We start from the raw sequence: 20,127 nt of genomic DNA, 5'->3' as shown, positions 1-20,127 counted from the left end.
TTGAACAGAACAAACTTTGTATGTGGTGTTGGTCAGGATATTAGTGACCAGATGCGTGAAGTAATATCTTTTATTGGACCAACTTCTGCTGGTGAGAGAGACAGGATTTCAAGCTTTCTGACCAGAGGAGCTCTGTGCAAGCTTGAAACTTCTCTCGATCACCAACAGAAGCTGGTCCAATAAAACATTATCTCACCCTACCTTGTCTCTCAGAACAAACTTTGGCAGGAATATTAAGAGGTTAAGAAATGTGAATAGGCAAAGATAATGCAACTTTATTTTGTATACTGTCTCCATTAGATCTCCTCCCCCTCCCCTCAAAAGACTTTCTTTGTGAGACCAACAGATCTGGTCTAGACAAGAAAAATGACATCGTTAGCAGCAGCAGGTGCAGCTGAACCAGTGGTGAACAAATCCAGCCCAGACTAAAACAAATCCAGCCCTACTGAGCGCTTACCCAGCCTTCTTTATTGACCTTTCAATAGTTAAAGGTTCAGTCAGGGTCTTCTGCTCTTCAAACTATATCATTATTATGGCAACATACAAAAAAAGCTATTTTAGACTACTTGGTTAGTATAACAACAGGTGCAGGCTCAAGGAAGGAAAATAACCTTTGTCAAAACTTTTTCAAACAAAAACATCTTTAACTGCCTGCAACATTGGAATTTATTGCAAAAACAAATCTATTCTAAGATTGGTTATATGGAAGCTAGTGGGTAAGCAATGTTCTAGAATAAAAGCTGTCAGTGTTAAATATTTTCAAAATGGAAGCAAAAAATTCAGTTATATTATCATGGTTCTAGTATTTGTTTTGATTAAATGGGTTGGACTGAAGATATCTGACTGATGAAATGTGAAAAACCAGTAGATTATAGAACCATCATTATCACGTTTGGAAGCATTTATCCACCTCAGAACTGCATGCCTGGCTCATTTTGGAAACCCCAACTACAATTTTAGGATTAGAAGAAAAAGATTATACAAAGTGGAAGAGTGAAAATCAGTTTGATGCATTAACAAAATGAAATGCATATCCCCAAACAATTACCCATTGTTAAAGACAATCTCCATTTTATAAACACAAAAGCAGTATTACACTGCTGAGAATGCAGCTTTTCAGGCCATCACTTGTAGGGTGGCTAAGACATCTTTACCTGACAACCTCATGAAACCACTGCAACCACCGGGGTGTCGATTACATTCATTTCTACATTGGATTGGTTATTTATAAATGGGAGTAAAGGCCAGTACAAGACACCAGAATCAAACGACAGCCTAACTCAACAATTCAAATAAAAAAACTTTAAACATTTCAGGACCTTCAGATGTTTCCAATCCTGGAGAATGAATGCACATGAAAGCAGACGTGTAATTCAATGTGGATGCCTGATCAATGAGTTAGATATTTGTTCATCATTTCTGTCATTTAGAAAGTAAATTAGCTGAGTAGGGAATTTCTATGTATAGTGTCTTCTGACTTTCTGAAGGCAAACAAATATTTATGCCCTTCAACCTGGGCAAAATCAAGTCCAAAACCATATTAGCAGATAACGTAACGGACGAGTCGTGCACCACGGACTTCCCGCACTCTCTGGCAATGCCGGAGGATGTTAAGAATGGTGTGAAAGCGTTTATCCACCTTCAGTTGTGTGAAGTCTTTTATATCAGCCTCCACGATAAAAAATTCACCTGGAGAACAAACATACCACATTGAGATGGAAACATATTTTATAGGATTAATTTAACATTTCAAAATGTAACACCCCAATCTCTTTCCACCATCACTTCACCTTGGTAATGAAATATACGTTCAGGAAGCTCCCAAGTGGTGCACTGGCATCACGCTTTGTCACAAGAGTTCTGGTCCTGACCATTTTCTAAAATTAAATGCTGGAGGTAAACATGATTTTCTGCCACTGAAACTCTACAGCTGCTGCTGTTTGAAATGATTTGTCAGACACTGAACTAGAGATGCATAGTGCCATAGATCTTAAAAAATCTGTGGCTACAATTAAGACCATATTGTAAACCATGCAGACATTGTTTCATTTTAGTCCTATACTGAACTCAATAGAACAGAAGGGTGTATTTTATAAGGTTCAAATGACAGCCCAACCGCTTCCATAAAGCCATTGCATTCTAGCCACTGACTTTCCACAACTGCAGACCCAGATCTGTTTTGTGGTTCAAGCTCATTTCTGTCTTAAATCAGCTTTTTTTATAGATTGAGGACAGAATTTAAATAATGTTACTTTAGTCATAAAAGCTATTTATAGTCACAAATTCAAATTCAGTTTATACATCAAATTCTAAATTAAACTGCAGTATCTAGCAAGATAGTTTATTTCTTTAGCACAACATGAAGATGAAGAATAGCTGTTGCTATACTTGTTTGCACTGGAAGCCCGGTTATGGGGAAATTGAAACGTGAAACTATCCAGCCAGACCACAAATCCTTTATCCTAAATAATACTTCTAGATGCTGGATAAAGAAGTCCACCAGGCAGTGCAAATACAAATAGGATTATGTGGCCCCAATCCAGAAGAGTTTACAGTCTAAGGCCCCAGTTCTGCAACTACATCCACATGGGCGCTGAATGTATTTGCCAGATTGGGCTAAATTTATGTCATGATGCAACAAAGGAGTAAGACAGGTCGAGGGTTAAAGCAATAAGATTACATGGTTACTCAGCAAAGTCTACTGCACAGCATGCTGGGACTGAAGGCCTATTGTTTGATTAGGTATTTTTAAAAAACAAAACAACCAAATAATACATGTCTGAGTATCTGCTGATACGTATTGCAGCAAACATTTGATCCTTGTCCATTTTATCTGCAGTGACTAGTAGGGCCTGTTTTCATTTAAGGTTATCCAGTGAATGATGTCCTGGTCTCCTCAGAAACAGACCTCACCACTGCCATCTATACCTTTGTCACCTCCAGGTAGATTGTTAAGGACTCTGGAGATTTTGCTGGTAAAGACTGGAGGGGCTGAGAGGACAATGTGTGACACTTCCCAGGAGTACCCAGGGCTGCGACGCACCTCACTATCACCTACCCTTAGTGGGAGAAAGCCCTTTTCTGTGACTGCCAAAGATCAGCTCCTCAACTCCACTGGCTACAGACAACACAAGCAATCCCCTCTAGGCCTAGCAGGACCTGCTGTCACTCTACAGGTTAGTGATATGCACATTCCAACCACCAAACCCTCCGAGCATCTCTATGGAGCATCCAGCCCCTGGTCTCTCGACACAGATTTGCTGCTTCCAAAGACCCTAGTTTACCAGTTCCACCTCAGATCACCACTTCACTTAACCCACAGAATGTAGATAGGTTTATAGTGAAATCGGGTATAAGTAGAGGACAGAACACGAAGCAATGGGCTTAAATTGCAGCAAAGAAGATTTAGATTAGACATTAGGAAAAAAACTTCCTAACTGTAAGGATATATGAGCACTGGAACTAACTGCCTAGGGGGGCTGTGGAATCTCCGTCATTGGAGATTTTGACAAAACACCTGTCAGCGATGGTCTAGATCAGGGTTCTCAAACTCAATTTACCTTAGGGCCAGTGCCAGTCCTCAAATCCTCCCAGATGGCCAATAACATCACTGAAGATGGTGTTCAGAAAAGAAAACGTTTATATTGTATTTTTTATTTCGAATTTCTTAGAAATAATAAAACTGTCATACAACTTTATACAATTCTTCACCTGCCAGTTCAGTTCTCTCAGTTTATTGATGTTTGGCCTCAGTGACTGAGCAGTTGAAACCTTCAGGATTGCAGCAAGGTGTGCATCAGAAAGCTGTGTTCAGTATTTTGACTTGTTTATAGTCATTGTGGGGAAAAAAAGTAATGCTGCCTCCATGGCTCACTCTGCCCTGCAACTAATGATGGTATCTCTGTACCTTTCCTCGAGTCAATGGAAGCTGCGGGTGGCAGCGTCTGCAGCAGACATTGTTAGCAGCGTGTCTGCATGCGTCTCTCCTCCGCGGGCCGCAGTGGGGAGGTTCTCAGGCTTCAGATGGCATGTGGGCCAGGACTTTGAGACCCTGGTCTAGATAATACTTAGTCCTGTCTCAGTGCAGTGGACTGGCCTAGAGGACCTATCAAGATCCCTTCCAGTCCTACATTTTTATTATTCCAGCAGCAAGCAGAAGTATTGGAAACAACCATTTGTTTACATATAAAATAAAATCATAATACGCATTCTACAGCCCAGACTTTATTAACTAAATCAGTGATACTCAGACCTCACTGGTACAGCAGCCAAATCAGCAATCAACATTACCCAAAAGAGCCACAGTAGTGTGAATATATATTATTCTCACAGCAAATAAATGAATAACTTAGTGCAAGTTAGTAACTTAAATGGTTAATAACATAGTAAAAGCATCCTGACTGGTTAATAACTTAGATTGGTTAATAATTAAATCACACACTGTTTTAATATCATGTGCTGCAAAGAGCCGCAGGAGATACACTAAAGAGCCACTTGCAGCATGTGAGCCTCAGTCTGAGTATCACTGAACTAGATATGCTCATGTCTTGTAGAGTAACGCTCATCCAAAATCCTTGCAGCGCTTTATAGTCCGGTTCACTGTGACTCTCCTTTCATGAGACAGACATGTTGTCAGCTTGTCTCCTAGATGAACAATTCAGTATGTTTCTTTCCCCCCAAACATATACTAGTCCCACCCTTTGTCTTTACTCATAAACTGGACACAACTGCTATTTGTTTAATCTTGCACATTTCATTTCTTGTAGCTTTCACAATCTCTTATTTTGCCTGTGCCTTAGTATGGAGATAGGCATACAGTGAGAGTCATACCTCTCTCTCTGTCTGGCCATTTGAGTATTGTGTATTGTATCTGTTACCTCCGGCCTGAAAGGAACATTTCCAAGGTATGTCACCTCCTGGTGACCTGCCTTAACTCCAAGAGCTTAAGAACATAATATTAAGGAGTTATGTAGCGATACTAAATTATCTGTACATACACTTTACAACGATGATGACAACTTGTGAATACAGGTTCTCAGTAGGGACTTCACATGGCACCCTTCAGTAAACTATTATGCATATATCCAACACAGGGGATCCCTATAAAACTCTATGCACCCACTGTGCCCTCAGCCCATTGACATCTAGGGGTCCCTCGGTCACATCATGATAACTTGGTTCTATGCTGGCTGCCTATTCTCATAGGCTCCTGGACTTTAAGGTCAGAAGGGACCATTGTGATCATCTAGTCTGACTTCCTGCACATTGCAGCACACAGAATCTCAACCTCCCACTCCTGTAATAGACCCCTAACCTCTGGCTGAGTTACTTAAGTCCTCAAATCATGGTTTAAAGACTTCAAGTTACAAAGAATTCACCATTTACACTAGCTTAAACCTGCAAGTGACCCATGCCTCTGCCAATCCAACCTGAGGGGAAAATTCTTTCCCAACCCCAAATATGGCGATCAGTTAAACCCCAAGCATATGGGCAAGACCCATCAGGCAGATACCTGGGAAAGAATTCTCTGTGGTAACTCAGAGCACACCCCATCTAGTATCCCATCTCTGGCTGTTGAGGATTTTTGTTACTGGCAGTCGCTGATGGATCTCATCCCACTGTAGGCCGTCCCACCATACCATCCCCTCCATAAACTTATCAAGCTCAGTCTTGAAGCCAGTTAAGTTTTTGTCCCCATTGCTCCCCCAGCCTAGAAGGCTGTTCCAGAATTTCACTCCTCTGATGGTTAGAAACCTTTGCCTAATTTTGAGCCTAAACTTGTTGATGGCCAGTTTATATCCATTTCTTATTGTGTCCACATTGGCACTTAACTTAAATAACTCATCTCCCACCCTGCTATTTATCCCTCTGATGTATTTATAGAAAGCAATCGTATCTCCTCTCAGCCTTCTTTTAATTAGGCTAAACAAGCCAAGCTCTTGGAGTCTCTTCTCATAAGGAGGGTGTAATGTATACTGATTACAAATTGAGAGTCCTTAATGGTCTGGGACGCAGTTATTTGAGAAATCCCCTTTCTACCCATGTCCCATTGTGGCAGGTAAGATTTGCTGGTCTTCTGCTGTGGATAGTGCCTGAGGGTGCCAGCAGGGCGTTGTCAGTGGAGTTTCCCTAAGCCCAAGTATGGTAACTGTGCACAGATTATTAACCATCTTGACATATCTGCAATTTATAAATTTAGACACTCACCATCTGAGACTGCTTTATAACATGTCTAAGAGTCTCAAAAGTGACTAGAGATTTTGAATGCTTCAATTTTTGGGCACCCAAATTGAAAATTCTTAGAAGGGCCTAATTATCTGAAACCAATGAGCATCTACCTTCTGAAAATAAGGCCCTTTTAAGGTGTTTGAAGTTGGACAACCAAAAAATGAAGGCACCCAAAAATCACTAGTCTCTTCAGAAAACCTTTCCCCTTTCCTGTACATTTCTGCTACAGCATCTAGATGGCTCTGATAAAAAACAGTTACTAATCTTTCGTAATAGTTTTTCTTTGAGATGTGTTGCTCATGTCCACTCTATGTTAGGTGTGTGTGCACTGCACGCACAGTTGCTGGATATTTTTCTCTTAGTGGTGTCCATAGGACCGCTCTAGCACCTCTGGAGTTATACGCGTATGCGCTGGTATAAGGGGTGCTGCCAGCTCTGCACCCTCTCAGTTCCTTCTTGCCGATAACTCCAATAAAGGAATAGGAGGGTGAGTCATGGAATGGGCAGGAGCAACACATCTCAAAGAACAAAAGTTACAAAAAGTTAGTAACCGGTTTTTCTCCTTCAAGTCCTTGCTCATGTCCATTCCATGCTAGGTGACTCACAAGCGGTACCATCGAAGGCAAGCTTAGAGTTTATGGACGTGCTGACTGCAACACCGCTCTTCTGAAACTGGCATCGTCATGGGCTTGCTGGGTGATGGCATAGTGGGATGCAAAGATATGAACCTATGACCATGTTGCGGCTCTGCAGATGTCCTGGATTGGTATTTGCGCAAGGAATGCTGCTGACGAAGTCTGAGCTCTCGTGGAATGAGCACTCACAATGGCTGGAAGAACCTTCGCCTGCTCATAGCAAACCCGGATACATGTGGTTTTCCAAGACAAGATTCTTTGGGATGACACTGGCAGCCCTCTTATCCTTTCCACTACTGCCACAAAGAGTTGCATAGACTTGCTGAAGGGCGTAGTCCTTTTGATCTAGAAGGCCAGGACCCACCTAACATCTAATGTATGAGCTGACGTTCCTCAGCGGTCTTGTGAGGTTTTGGAAAGAATAGAGGCAGAAAAATGTCCTGATTATTGTGGAATTGCAACACCACCTTTGGTAGGAAGGCCAGATGAGGGCGCAGCTGGACCTGGTCCTTCAAGAACACCATATACGGGGGTTCTGATGTCAGGACTTTGATCTCAGAGACCCTTCTGGCTGAGGTGATCGCTAAGGAACTGAGAGGGTGTGGAGCTGGCAGCACCCCTTATACCGCTAGAGCCAGTATTACAGATACCACTAAGGGAAAAATCTCTGGCAATTGTGCATGTGGCATGCACATATCAAGCATGCAATGGATATGAGCAAGCACTCGAACAAGAACAAAAGTTTTATAAATACATACATACATAAATTAAAAAAGAATACCTTTAGTATCCTTGGTTTCTTCTTCCAGGAATCTGTGGTAGAGATTTCTGACAGCAGAGCTCATAGATTTCATTGGCTGATGTAAGATCTTATACTTGCTGACCACTGCTTTATTCAAATCTTGAACAACTCCATTAATTTGATCATATGTTAAACGACCCCGCATGTACCTGAAAAAAAATAATAATTAAAAACTGGTAAGAAGGAAATCACAGACTTGGAGCGCCTTTTGAGTCTATTTCCCTTTCTTTCTCTCCAATGAGCCCTAATTCCTAAAAGTCACACCCAATTAAGAATTTCCTCATGTACTTATAAATACAAAAGTAGACAGTTCATTTTGATCAATTTCTTTGATCCCTTTAATAGCTATGTTGAAAAAAAACTTAGCATAACTCAAAAGAGAAAATCTAAACAAGATGAAAAAATTGTTACATTAAGGAGTGAAAAATATCCAGCGCCCAAATATTGCCAGAAACATTTTTAAAATAAAAAGAAAAGATTGTGATTATTGAATACCCAGCTCATGCAACTACAGAAGCTAAATCAAGCATATCTTCTTAAGAACAAGGCAAGCAATAATTCAACTAGAATATTTAATTTACTTTAAAAGATAATGGTTTGCAATTTGGAGACCAAATGGTCTCCTTCTCTAATTTTCTAGGGGTAGTTACTTTACTTGTAAGTTATGGTTGTTTTTAATCGTGCTGGCCACCTAACTTTAGAGCTGGATATAGAGTTCTCCCTTACAAGCTTTTAAAATACTTTGTAAAACTTCTATCAACTATGATCAGATTTGCTGACAACAGGCTAGAGGTATAGGTAATACAGGAAGACAGAAACAAAATAATATTGAGATATTAGAACAATGAATTGCTTGCAACTAGGGGCTATTCAGTATTCATAAAGTCATATATTCAGGGAGAGGAAATAAACAGTACTGATACAAATTGGGAGACATTTATATAAAAAACAGCGAATCCAAGACAGATCTGGGCTGACTGACAGCCAACTTAATACAAGGTAAACTGGAAAGCTCTTGCAATAAAAGCCAATGCTAAACTCAGAAAAAAAAATATAGAGAATTTATGTGGGTGATTTTTCAGCTGTTATTGCATATTTTGAAATGATGTGTGTTGTGAAACTGCCCTGCCATAACTTTTTCACATAAGGCTATTTTGGAAAACTGTCATTCACTCTCCTTCATATCTAAATTACAGTTATGAATAAATGAATTGTGAAAATAAAGCACAAGCCCAGAAGAATGGTGGCCATCAATGTAACTTACCGCTGAAGCATTAAATACTTTCATATTTACCTGCTGTTTTGCAAGTTCAAAAACATAAAGCTACTATTTAACAGCAACAATCATCTCTGCCCTCTCTGTAATTACAAATTAATTCTCCAAAACTTTGCAAATTGATTCAGCCCTGTTGAACCAGACCTAAACTGTGCACTAAAGGTCCAATCCTGTTACTATTAACTTCAACAAAAGGAGGATTGAGCCCTTTACTTTTCTGCTATTGGGTATGTGGTTCCACTATGCCATCCATCAGCTGAAGTGGAAATCTTTTCAAAACTCATATCTTAAAGATAATTCCTTCCCACATAACCTACAAACACTGTTTTAACCCATTAACCATAAAAACAAAAAGTGAGATTCCATTTTCACTCTATCAACACAGCCCAAACACTAAGTATTGTGTCCCACTTGTTTTACATTTTAAAAGCTGGCAACACATTACTCCACATTCACTATCCTTTGTAGTGGACAGCATGATATATATATGCTATATTTTACCAAACAAGTATGATTTACCATAAACCATTCAGAAGTTGTAAAATGCTGAGTAATCAATCACACAAGTTGAAATGTCATAACACAACTATGCAATACCTGCATTCCCACCCCCAACCCTCCCAAACACTATTTAAACTACTGTGCATATGTTCCCTGCCAATAGATTCATGGACACTGAATACAAAAGTCTCACAACCCGAAGTTATAATTTTCACTAATGGGTGATGTAAATATATGTTTATAATTTAAAATGCTTGACTTCAACATATTATTAAGATGCTAACGGATGATTCAAAGCTAGTACCAAAAGAAAAGTTCTAAAATTGTTACTGAAATAGCAAAGTTTTACATATCCATGCACAAGGCCAAGTGAAACTTGTTCTTAGCATCTTGATTGCCTTATGGTCTAGACAGCCATTAAAGAAAAGAAGTGAGATTCTGAACTATGCATCTTAGAGGCACAACACAGAACTTACAACCCAGAGGGAGGTTGAGGTTACGGTGGCTTTAAACCAGTCTTACACCCTACTGGTTTGGGGCTATCCAGAGCAGCTGTGGCGCATCCCCCAGCATCATTTAGCGCAGTGGTTCTCAAACTTTTGCATTGGTGACCCTTCACACAGCAAGCTTCTGAATGCGACCCCCCATCTTATAAATTAAAAACACATTTTTTTATGTTTAACTCTATTATAAATGTTGGAGGAGAAGCGGGGCTTGAGGGTGGAGGCTGACGGCTCAGCACCTCCCACGTAATAGCCTCACGACCCCCCTGAGAACCCATGATTTAGAGTGTCTAAGTTATGGCAGCCTCCCCAAGATCTCTACAGAACTATCTGCTGTGATCCTAACTCCAACACACCCTTCCAACCCTCAGTTGCACCCTCAGTGCCTGTCCTTGCAAAAGGAGTCTCCAGAGAACAGTGTGTGGTTGTCTGCTTCAATTTCTGAACCAAGGAATTCTTCCCAGGCCAGGTCTGCAGCTTTTAGAGAGTTTCTTTATGCTGCTCTGGCCCCTTTACCCTGTGTAAAAGGGGCTGAAGTGGGAGTGAGATTCTCATCCAGTTTTCCATGCAGATGAAGAGTACTGAATGAGCATGTTCTTTTCATCTGCATTAAATGAACTTTCAAGCAGAACTACCAGTAGGTAACATCCAAGGCCCTGAAGGCCAAAAGCATGAAGGAAAAAAAAAAAAAAAGAGAAATATAGAATGTGTCCCTACCCCTTCTGTTTTAGGCAGTTGAAACATTGACAAGCTTACTATTTTAAACACTATAATAGCCAAGATTTTTGGCTGCAGAACACTCTAGACTAATCAGAAGGTAGTAAGGCATGCACAGCTAAATAAAAAATGAGATGGGAAGCTACAGACATGCTGTTTTAGCAGTAGCCAACATTAATTCCATTTCATTAATTACTATGTCATTATGAGTCATATTTCCTTCCACAATGTGTTCCCCACAGAGAACCCTGAAACTTGACTGGATTTAACTTTTAATTCTGTTCAGTACCAGTTTTAGGAGGATGTAGAAAAATATATATTTGTGAGAAGTGTCTGAGTTACAATCTAGTTTTGAAGAGCTTTTATTACTATTAGTGCTTCAGCACAGTGAAGGCTGTAGGACAAGCAGATTAAATATGAAACAAATGCTGGAAAAGAAGCAGTACTCCATCAATTTAATCTGACTACAGAAATTAAATCTTTAGAAGATTAAAAAAGTAGAACATTCTGAAAACAGAGTGAAGGCAAATCAATCAGCATTTTGAAATTAATGGCACAAAAGTGTGAAACAGTATTACTATATGTCACACCTGAAAAGTAAGTGACAGCCAACATTAAAGACAGCAGAAAACAAGTCAGAATTATTTTGTTCATGGGATTGATCTATATTAGGTGCCAGGTTTCCAGAATCAGGACAGATATTCTGATTCCAAATTAACTTGTCCCTAAATTACTTGTAGCCAGTTATGTATCAATCAATGGCATTGTGTTTATACAAAAACAAAAACCAGAAGCAAACCACAAGCCTATGGTGAGGAGATACTATGCAAATAAATAAGGAAATACGTAAGTAAAGATAAATTGTGCTCTATAAAAATCATACACAAGTTGTATAACTAAAACTACTTATTTTACATTCATACAATTATTTTTCATTGAAAAACATACCACAACACTTTGCATTTCACTGGTGTGTATGTATATATAGTTCAGCCACATTTGGTGTGGACGTGTGCAAATAACAGAGAGCACAGTTGTAGGAGGATTATGTACTCTATATTTAGATGGACTTTTTCTATTTTGTGATTGTGAACAATACCTTGTTTATGTTCATTGACTGTATCTTTATTACTATACATCCTATTTGCTTTTTTCTTTACCTGTGAGGGAGAATTTCTCAAATTACAAGAGTAACTCTGCAGAGTTTTTCTCTGCCTGATCCTTCCAACTGTAGGTAGGAACAAGCTATCCCCTAATCCTCTTATGTTCCCATCTGACCATTGCTAAAATCCAGACACAGCAGAAACCTAACTGAATCAAGGTAACTATTATATTTTTAAGATCAGATTAATTGAAATTCTTCCATTGACTTTAATAAAGTTAAACCTCAAAGCTACGAGAATCCAACAAAAGTGGTTATGTATACAGTATTATATTATGCCTAATTAGTTCTCTTTTAACATCAGACAAGCATCAGGCATAACAGTCTAATTTAAAAACAAAAAAAGCCATTTATTTATTACAATTGCATTTTTCTTTTAATCCACAATTTATCATGAACAGTAAAAAAACCCCACAACACTACTTTCCTCAAAGAAAGCAATTAATCTACCATTTATATCAGAGGAACAAATTCTTCCAACAGCAAGTCACCAAAAACAAAGTTTGAGAGCAGAAAATATTTTTTCTTCAGTTACCAAGCTCTGAAAATGGGGACTTATAATGTATACCAAGAGCCTAAAAATGTCACAACCCCTAAGAAGCTTGAGAAAAGTCAAGGAACCACTTAAATCTGTCTTGAATTTAAAGTACACTGAGACATTTTACTTTCACTGAAAAACATTTTACATTTCACTTTCACTGACCTAGCTTTGAAGTTTATTCCAGAAGTTTTAACTTTACATGTACATTTCTCATTGAAGTAAGATATTCTAAATGATCCAGATACTTTTAAATCTGTGCCCAAATACATCCCATATCTTCGATATCTGCTGCTTTAAAATATCAAGGCGGTGCAGATTATACTATGACAATTAGTGCCCTAAAAATATCTCCTGCATAACAACACATAACAGAGCTGGAAAAGCAGCTGGATCATAGAATATCAGGGTTGGAAGGGAGCCCAGAAGGTCATCTAGTCCAACCCCCTGCTCGAAGCAGGACCAATTCCCAGTTAAATCATCCCAGCCAGGGCTTTGTCAAGCCTGACCTTAAAAACCTCTAAGGAAGGAGATTCTACCACCTCCCTAGGTAACGCATTCCAGTGTTTCACCACCCTCTTAGTGAAAAAGTTTTTCCTAATATCCAATCTAAACCTTCCCCACTGCAACTTGAGACCATTACTCCTCGTTCTGTCATCTGCTACCATTGAGAACAGTCTAGAGCCATCCTCTTTGGAACCCCCTTTCAGGTAGTTGAAAGCAGCTATCAAATCCCCCCTCATTCTTCTCTTCTGCAGGCTAAACAATCCCAGCTCCCTCAGCCTCTCCTCATAAGTCATGTGTTCCAGTCCCCTAATCATTTTTGTTGCCCTTCGCTGGACTCTCTCCAATTTATCCACATCCTTCTTGAAGTGTGGGGCCCAAAACTGGACACAGTACTCCAGATGAGGCCTCACCAATGTCAAATAGAGGGGAACGATCACGTCCCTCGATCTGCTCGCTATGCCCCTACTTATACATCCCAAAATGCCATTGGCCTTCTTGGCAACAAGGGCACACTGCTCACTCAGGGCACACTGCTGACTTGTCAGCTGATAATTCCCACAGCCTGCGGGAGCTCTCAGCTGTCACAGAACCAGCAATCCTCTACTGGCTCTCTGGGGTCCATTCCAGTTGGTGTATATTAGAGCAGATACTAAGCTACTCTATTGTACAATGGAACTGGGGCAGATTGGCTCAGAGAATCAGGGGCCTCTAACTAGCCCTCTGATTGCTAGTCTATAGGAACACTTAGTTTGCGGCAACCGTAGGTGTAAACCTACCTTGCACTACAGAAACACTAGGGCTATGTCCACACTGGCCCTCAGTTCGGACCAAGAGGATAGGAATAGCAATGTGAACAGTGCTCCACTATAACTCCCCTATGTGGATGCTGTGGGAGCAAACTAAAGGGTTTCTAGTTCACATTAATGTAGACCAGTTTGACAAGAACTATGTTAACATGAACTAGGAACTTTTAGTTTGCATCTGCAGTGTGCACAGAGCGGAGCTACAGCTCAGCACTTTAGTGCTAACTATTTATTCACAGCCCCATAGTCTGAACTTCAGGGCAGTATAGACAAGCCTGAAGTGTCTGTATGGGCCCTGCTAATGTGCATCGAAAGTTTGCTAGTGTGGTTTGATCTACCCTGCTTTGAAATGAAAGTAGATCAGAGCACACTAGGGAACTTTTAGTGTGCAGCAGCAGGGCCCACACAGACACATGGAGCACGGCACACTAATGCAAGGTAGATTTTCACCCCAGCTTGCTCCAAACTAAGTGTTTGTGTAAATATGCCACATCCCCTTGTTGGGAACACTGGGGCATGGCCACTAGGTAACTCGAGGGGATGGAAGACTACGAGTGTCGATGAAGCCCCCTCGCACTAGGCCCCAGTGTCCTTGCCCCCCCCTGCCTGGAGGCACGCGCAGCAGCTCTGCGTGCTAGGCCCAAGTGTCCTTGGCCCCCCCGCCTGGAGGCACACACAGCAGTTATGCTGAGAATCTGCAACAGTATGTTGCAGAGTCAGACTGCCTGAAACTAAGCAAGGCCAAACAGGGGAGATATGGAAGAACAATGCTGAATAAAGCAGCTTTATGTATAGTTTAACAAATGATACAGAGAATCAGGGAACTAGCTGGGAACTGGATTGGCTGGCTATATGGATACTTGGAGCAGCTTGCTATTGGATAAGTATGCTGGGAAAAAGGATGTATAAAAGCCTGTGTAACTTCCTGCTCTGTTGTACAGGATTTGAGATTCAAATCTCCCTGTACCTTTTTGAAGCTTCAAATAAACTTTTCTGCTTCTCCACCCTGTTGTGATTATTGGGTGCAGCACACCGGGTAACGAACCGCAACACCCTCACTTCTCTGCTGAGGGTATCTCAGTGCAAGAAAGCATTTGGACTTTAATTTACGTATTAGAATATATTTCAAAACCTATAGTTGGGATATACAGTGTCCCAAAATTAATTCACAGAATTTCACTGTAACAATTTGAGAGTTCAGTTTAAATGTCATTCTGGCCAAGGTGTCTGTCACATGTTTTTTAATAATGATGGTTTTCTTCTGAGAGGCAGAGGACTAAATTAAAAACAGTCAAACAGCTTTAGAGGAAAGCAGTATACAGACATGTATTTGTTTTACATTAATTGCAATATAAAGGTTGAAATTTTAATGGCAGAGGAATCAAACCTGAAGTCTGCCCCCTGTAGGTGCAACTGGATCTTTCATTCCATGATCCCACAACATATGCAGAATTTTGCTTGTTTGTTTAAGGCTGTACAGAAAATGTGCAATTTCAACACAACAGTACAAACATTCTATTTAGTTATGCTGTCTTGCTGGAGAAGTAAAAGGTCAGCTTCTTTCCATTACAAAACTTGTACCAAGGCCCGTCTACAACAGGCAATCATCTGAGTAGTTGTTTCAGACAGGTTTCACAGTATTTTATTATTTACTTCCCATGTTGTGTGGTCTTGTAATGAATGCATGCTGTAATGCCCACACAGAGAAGAAGAGCAAAGGCTGGTTAAGCCTCCCTTACATTTGAATATCCTGAATCGTGTGTGTGTGTGTGTGTGTGTATATATATATATATATATATTAAAGTAAATTGACAACAATGTTGTATGCTAAGGGCTAAGCCTACATCCGCATTGAGCACCCAAATAAGTGGCCTAATTTCAAATGTACTGAGCACTCAGTGCCCCCTGACCTCACATGACCATAAATGAAGGAATGAAATAACCCTTGAAACATCCTATCTTCCTCTAAGGAGACGAAGAGGAGACTATAGGGCTTCAGGGCAGTGTAAAGTGATAGCAAGTATGCTGTTGTCAGCAGGATTCAATAAATATTTTGTTCAACAAAATTTATTTTATAAGTATGGCAACAGTCATACTAAACTCCATGACAACTGTACAATTCTACAGAGCTGGTCTCTTGGAGTCCTGGTGCTCACAAACCTCTGGCACAGTTAAAGATTCCTTATTCAAGGGGTTGGTATTGTTATGTGTGTCATGTGGTCATTCCTGGCCACTACACAACAGTCAGAAACATGTCCTCTCACTGATAAATGAATGGTCTGGTTTAGCTATAATAGATATTGACACTGGGTTATACAGCATTAAAGTCATGCCTCCTCTCTGTCCAGTCCCTGCCCCCTCTCAACTCCCCCCCACCCAAAAGTATTCTTTATAGAGAGGTCACTGTGTACTTTTATCTGGAAATGAAACACATACCTACATTTAAGTGTCTCATCCTAACACATCTACCACCAATAAACACATATCCACATATGCACCCCTCTGAGCTGAGGCCAAGCAGAATACATTTCAGACCAAGAGTTTAATAGTCTGAGAAAGTTACAATCAAATACACATTTGAAATGAAAATACCATCTCAGCCATAACTACTGTATCATTACCATAACACCATTGTATTCTTTCCAGATCACTAATTTTCTATAGAGATGATGGACACTTTTTCCCAAGTGAAAGACGTGATGTGACTTTGAACCCTGAATCACTGTGATATCTACTACTGTTTAACAGAGAAGTTATTCATTAAAATTCTTTAAAGCTGCAGTATCAGATTAGCTTCTATAAATTTCTTATCACCACCACAATGGCAGACGTAACTACTTAAATTCATCCCAGACATTTAATTTGGTCTATGACCCTTTGAAGTACTCTTTGAGCACAATAGGGCTGGACACAGGAAAGCCTGATATGCACGTTGATATTGCAAAGTGTTAAGACAAACTAGGAACCTCCAATTCAAAGGTGATCATGTGTTTTTAAAGTCATGCGGGAAGCAGAGTGCTCAGTGTATATAGCTCTCATCTGAGATTCCAGTCCCAATTATTAGGTACCAAGTGAAATAGTGAGTTTGATGGTTTCCCCAGCTACACATTATAAAACTATCAAACAGAGAAGAATGTTTTTGTATTAATAGAAATTGTTCACAGTGACCCAAATCACCCCCGCCCCATGAACTGTCATCTGTTGTGCTATATAAATAAGCTTGGAAGGTTTAGATTTGTATTGGTAAATGTCAGTAAAAATCGATTTCACCACACACACACAAACTGACTTAAACATATTTCCATCAATAATAATCGAAATTTACAGACAAGCAAAGAAAGAAAAATGCTGCTTGAGAACTTTACTACAGTTTGATTTAAAGATATTTACTTTATATATTTTGATGTGATGTTGAAATTCTGTTAATTGTTATAAGCTTTAAGTTTTTGAATCTCAGTGTCTAGTCATTAAATAATTATCTGCCCCACTCCATAACTGAAATCAACAACAAAAAAAATTAAAAAATGCTTACAACCCATAATTTTGCACAACTGAAAATTTTAATTGATAAAAATAGAAAAAAAAGTTTAAAAATAAACATTGATATTTTCCATCAAATTGATGATAAAAATTGAATTCTACCAAGCCTATCAATAAAAATATTTCTATTTTATCCAACATTTGTATTGGACTGTAAATGCATACAGTACTTTAGAAACATACATAAACACACTCTGCCCTGACCAATGGTGAATGGAAACTGCATTTATTCAGCTCTTTCCATCTTCAAAACACTTTATAATCATCTTCACCCTGCCCAATGAGATGCAGATTTATTAACCCCATTTTATAGGGGAGGGAAACCACCACTTCAAAGGTTAGTGGTGACCTGCCAAGGAAAATTATTGGGTCTGTGCCTTTTTTTGTAAATGTCTAGAAAAAGACCTTTCTGAATAATTTAGCACCCCCGCTTCTTCAATTTAGGGTTGAGACAACTCATAAATCTGAGGCTGCCCAAAAATCTTGCAGCAAAAGACAGAAACACCAGACTTAACATACCTGAAATTTAAACATACGAACAAATGAATAAACTTTCTGGCTTTCTTTATGCATCAATGTAGTGGGAGGGAAAAAGGCACAAACACAGTATTTTCCCTCTCTGCAGACTCATTACTTTTAGATCTTTTGTCCTCAGCCACCAAAAGAGAGTGTGTGTGCGCGCGCGTGTGTGTGTCAGAGATAGGCTTGTAACTTAGGAGGTTCTGATTCCCATTCCTATGCTCAGGCCACATGTCTAGTAACCAGGTATTTCATTACCAAGACCAAAAACCAGAAACAAGAGAACAATGCATCTTAAGCAGAAGCTACATGGGTAATCAAGAGTAATATCTGAAGAAAAACAGCAGCAGGTTCTCAGAACACCAGAGGGTGCTATTGCACAGCCAGTTAATGGGGGGAAATCTCAGCAACAACACTGTATGAATAGCCTTTCTTGCACTTAACAGAAGAACAGTGGTTCCAAGTTCAGGACACTAGGTCTTTTGGATGCAGATGACTGGAAAAAGCCTTCCACAGACTGTTCAGTATTTGGTCTGGGCTACCTTCCAGAGTTCAGATGTGAAAATAACCCTGCAGCTCCCCAGCAGTATCCCTCCATGACAGTAAAGCACCATGCATAGTTGTTATTTTGAAAAATACTTTAGCAAAATCATGTGGCCTCAGGAAAGCTTTGCAGTTACTGGAACCAAGCCTCATGACCAAAAGCAATTTTAGTTTGCCAACGAAAGGATTAATAGTGAGAGTCATGTTAAAAAAAAAATCGTACTACTACAGAAAAGCTTCTACATGCGTATTAAAACACTATAGGTTATCATAACTGAATTTTCATCAAATTAATTTCTCTATCTGGGGGGTTTTTTACTTCTTTTCTCTGGGACAACAAAACCCAAATAGTCAGTTGCCCTTTTATTTTATAATAAATTACCAGTGGAAAAGGATTGAAAATCAGAAAAACTGTTTCACAAAAAATTTCAGAGTTGTTTCCGTTTTGCATGGTTTGAAATGGACCCTTTTCTGCCAAACTGTCATGGAGCTTTTAAATTGAAATTTTTCATTTTCTTAATCATTATTTACCAAAAACATTTGGTGCTACTTATATCAGTGCCATAGAACCACTTTAGCAGGTGGTTCTTAAAAGGTGACTGTACAGAACCCTACCTGACACAGAGGAATCCAGGAACTGCAGTGATGCTTATATTAAGCACAGTCAGTGATGCCAAGTCCTCAGCATTGGACTTGGTCAGCTCAGATGGATCTGGAGACCTCAATGCCACTTTGACTGATCTGAACCTCAGCACTTGTCTTGGTTGAATTGGCAGATCCAGGAACTTTCATCTGCTCATGTTGCTCACAAAACAAAGTTGGTTCTCCAGAGATGACAGTGCTGCATCTTTGCTACCAAATTCAGTTGACCCAGATGGATCCAGGGACCTCTGCACAGCACAAGGTCGACACAGAATCACTGTGAGCATGCTGTTCTCCAGAGTCCTTGGTGCTAGGACTCAGTATTCGACTCCCATCAACCCAAATGGATCTGGTCACTAGTACCACTTTGGCCAGTGATTCTCTGGAGTCAAGAAGTGCCCTTCTGGCACAAACCGAACACTCAACCAAGACAGATGCACGGACTTCATTGCCACTTATGCCAAGCAGAATCTGAATTTACAGCGCTAGACTCACTTGACTAGGTCTAAAGAGCTTCCCTGGAGAGCAGGGGTGTGAAGTGACCTTTCTGCTTTCACAGCATCAGATTATTCCCATGCTGTATGGGCATCTTTCTCTGTATTTAGAAAAGTTTATTAATTGACAATCTAATGGTAAAACAAAAATAGCCTCGAATGGACTGAAGAAAAAACCACCATGTAAGAGCTGAGGATACCTAGTGTGATCTACACTCACTGCACCGTTAATGCCTAGAAGAAACTGAAAGGCATTTGGAGCTACTCCCCATTTTATACCTTTGGAACGATCTGTAAAGGATGAGTAAGGAGGAGTGAGTGGCCCCAATTGATGCTGCTCACCAGAAGATTTTGAAAGCTCACAGTGCAAGCTCCTTGAAACCACAAGTAGGAGTATGCAGAAGACACTCAAATATGAACTGAGTTTTCTTACTGAAACAGTGGTTTTTAAGAAACAAAGGGGCTTGTCTAGTCAAACAGTTAGTGCACAGCAAGCTGGGTTGTAAATCTACAGTGCATTACCATGCCATATACTAGCTGTCCAAGTGGACCCTGCTACTGTGCACTAACAGTTCCCTAGTGCTCATTGACCTACTCCCGTTTCAAAGCAGAGCGGATCAAAGCACACTAAGAAACTTTTAGGGCATGGTAGCGGGTTCACATGGACAGCTTATACGTGGCATGCTAATGCACTATAGATTTACATCCCAGCTTGCC

At 39.9% G+C, this 20,127-nt stretch overlaps 1 protein-coding gene across 3 annotated transcripts in view; it reads right to left on the bottom strand.

The window, feature by feature from the left end:
- Positions 1-295: 295 nt before the first annotated feature.
- SKA1 (spindle and kinetochore associated complex subunit 1) overlaps positions 296-20,127 on the bottom strand; it is a 45,246-nt gene continuing 25,414 nt past the window's right edge. For all 3 annotated transcript variants that reach the window (XM_073343532.1, XM_073343534.1, XM_073343533.1), the window contains exons 6-7: positions 7,645-7,814; positions 296-1,689 (exon numbers count right to left, since the gene is read on the bottom strand). In XM_073343532.1, coding sequence (XP_073199633.1) covers positions 1,541-1,689; positions 7,645-7,814 — 319 coding nt within the window. In that variant the 3' untranslated portion in view covers positions 296-1,540. The remainder of the gene's footprint in view (positions 1,690-7,644; positions 7,815-20,127) is intronic.

The sequence above is a fragment of the Lepidochelys kempii genome, chromosome 5 (genome assembly GCF_965140265.1).
Source record: "Lepidochelys kempii isolate rLepKem1 chromosome 5, rLepKem1.hap2, whole genome shotgun sequence".
In the NCBI taxonomy this organism is placed as follows: domain Eukaryota; kingdom Metazoa; phylum Chordata; order Testudines; family Cheloniidae; genus Lepidochelys; species Lepidochelys kempii.
The sequence above is the reverse complement of the archived record's forward strand: the minus strand, read 5'-3'. Positions and strand labels throughout refer to the sequence as shown.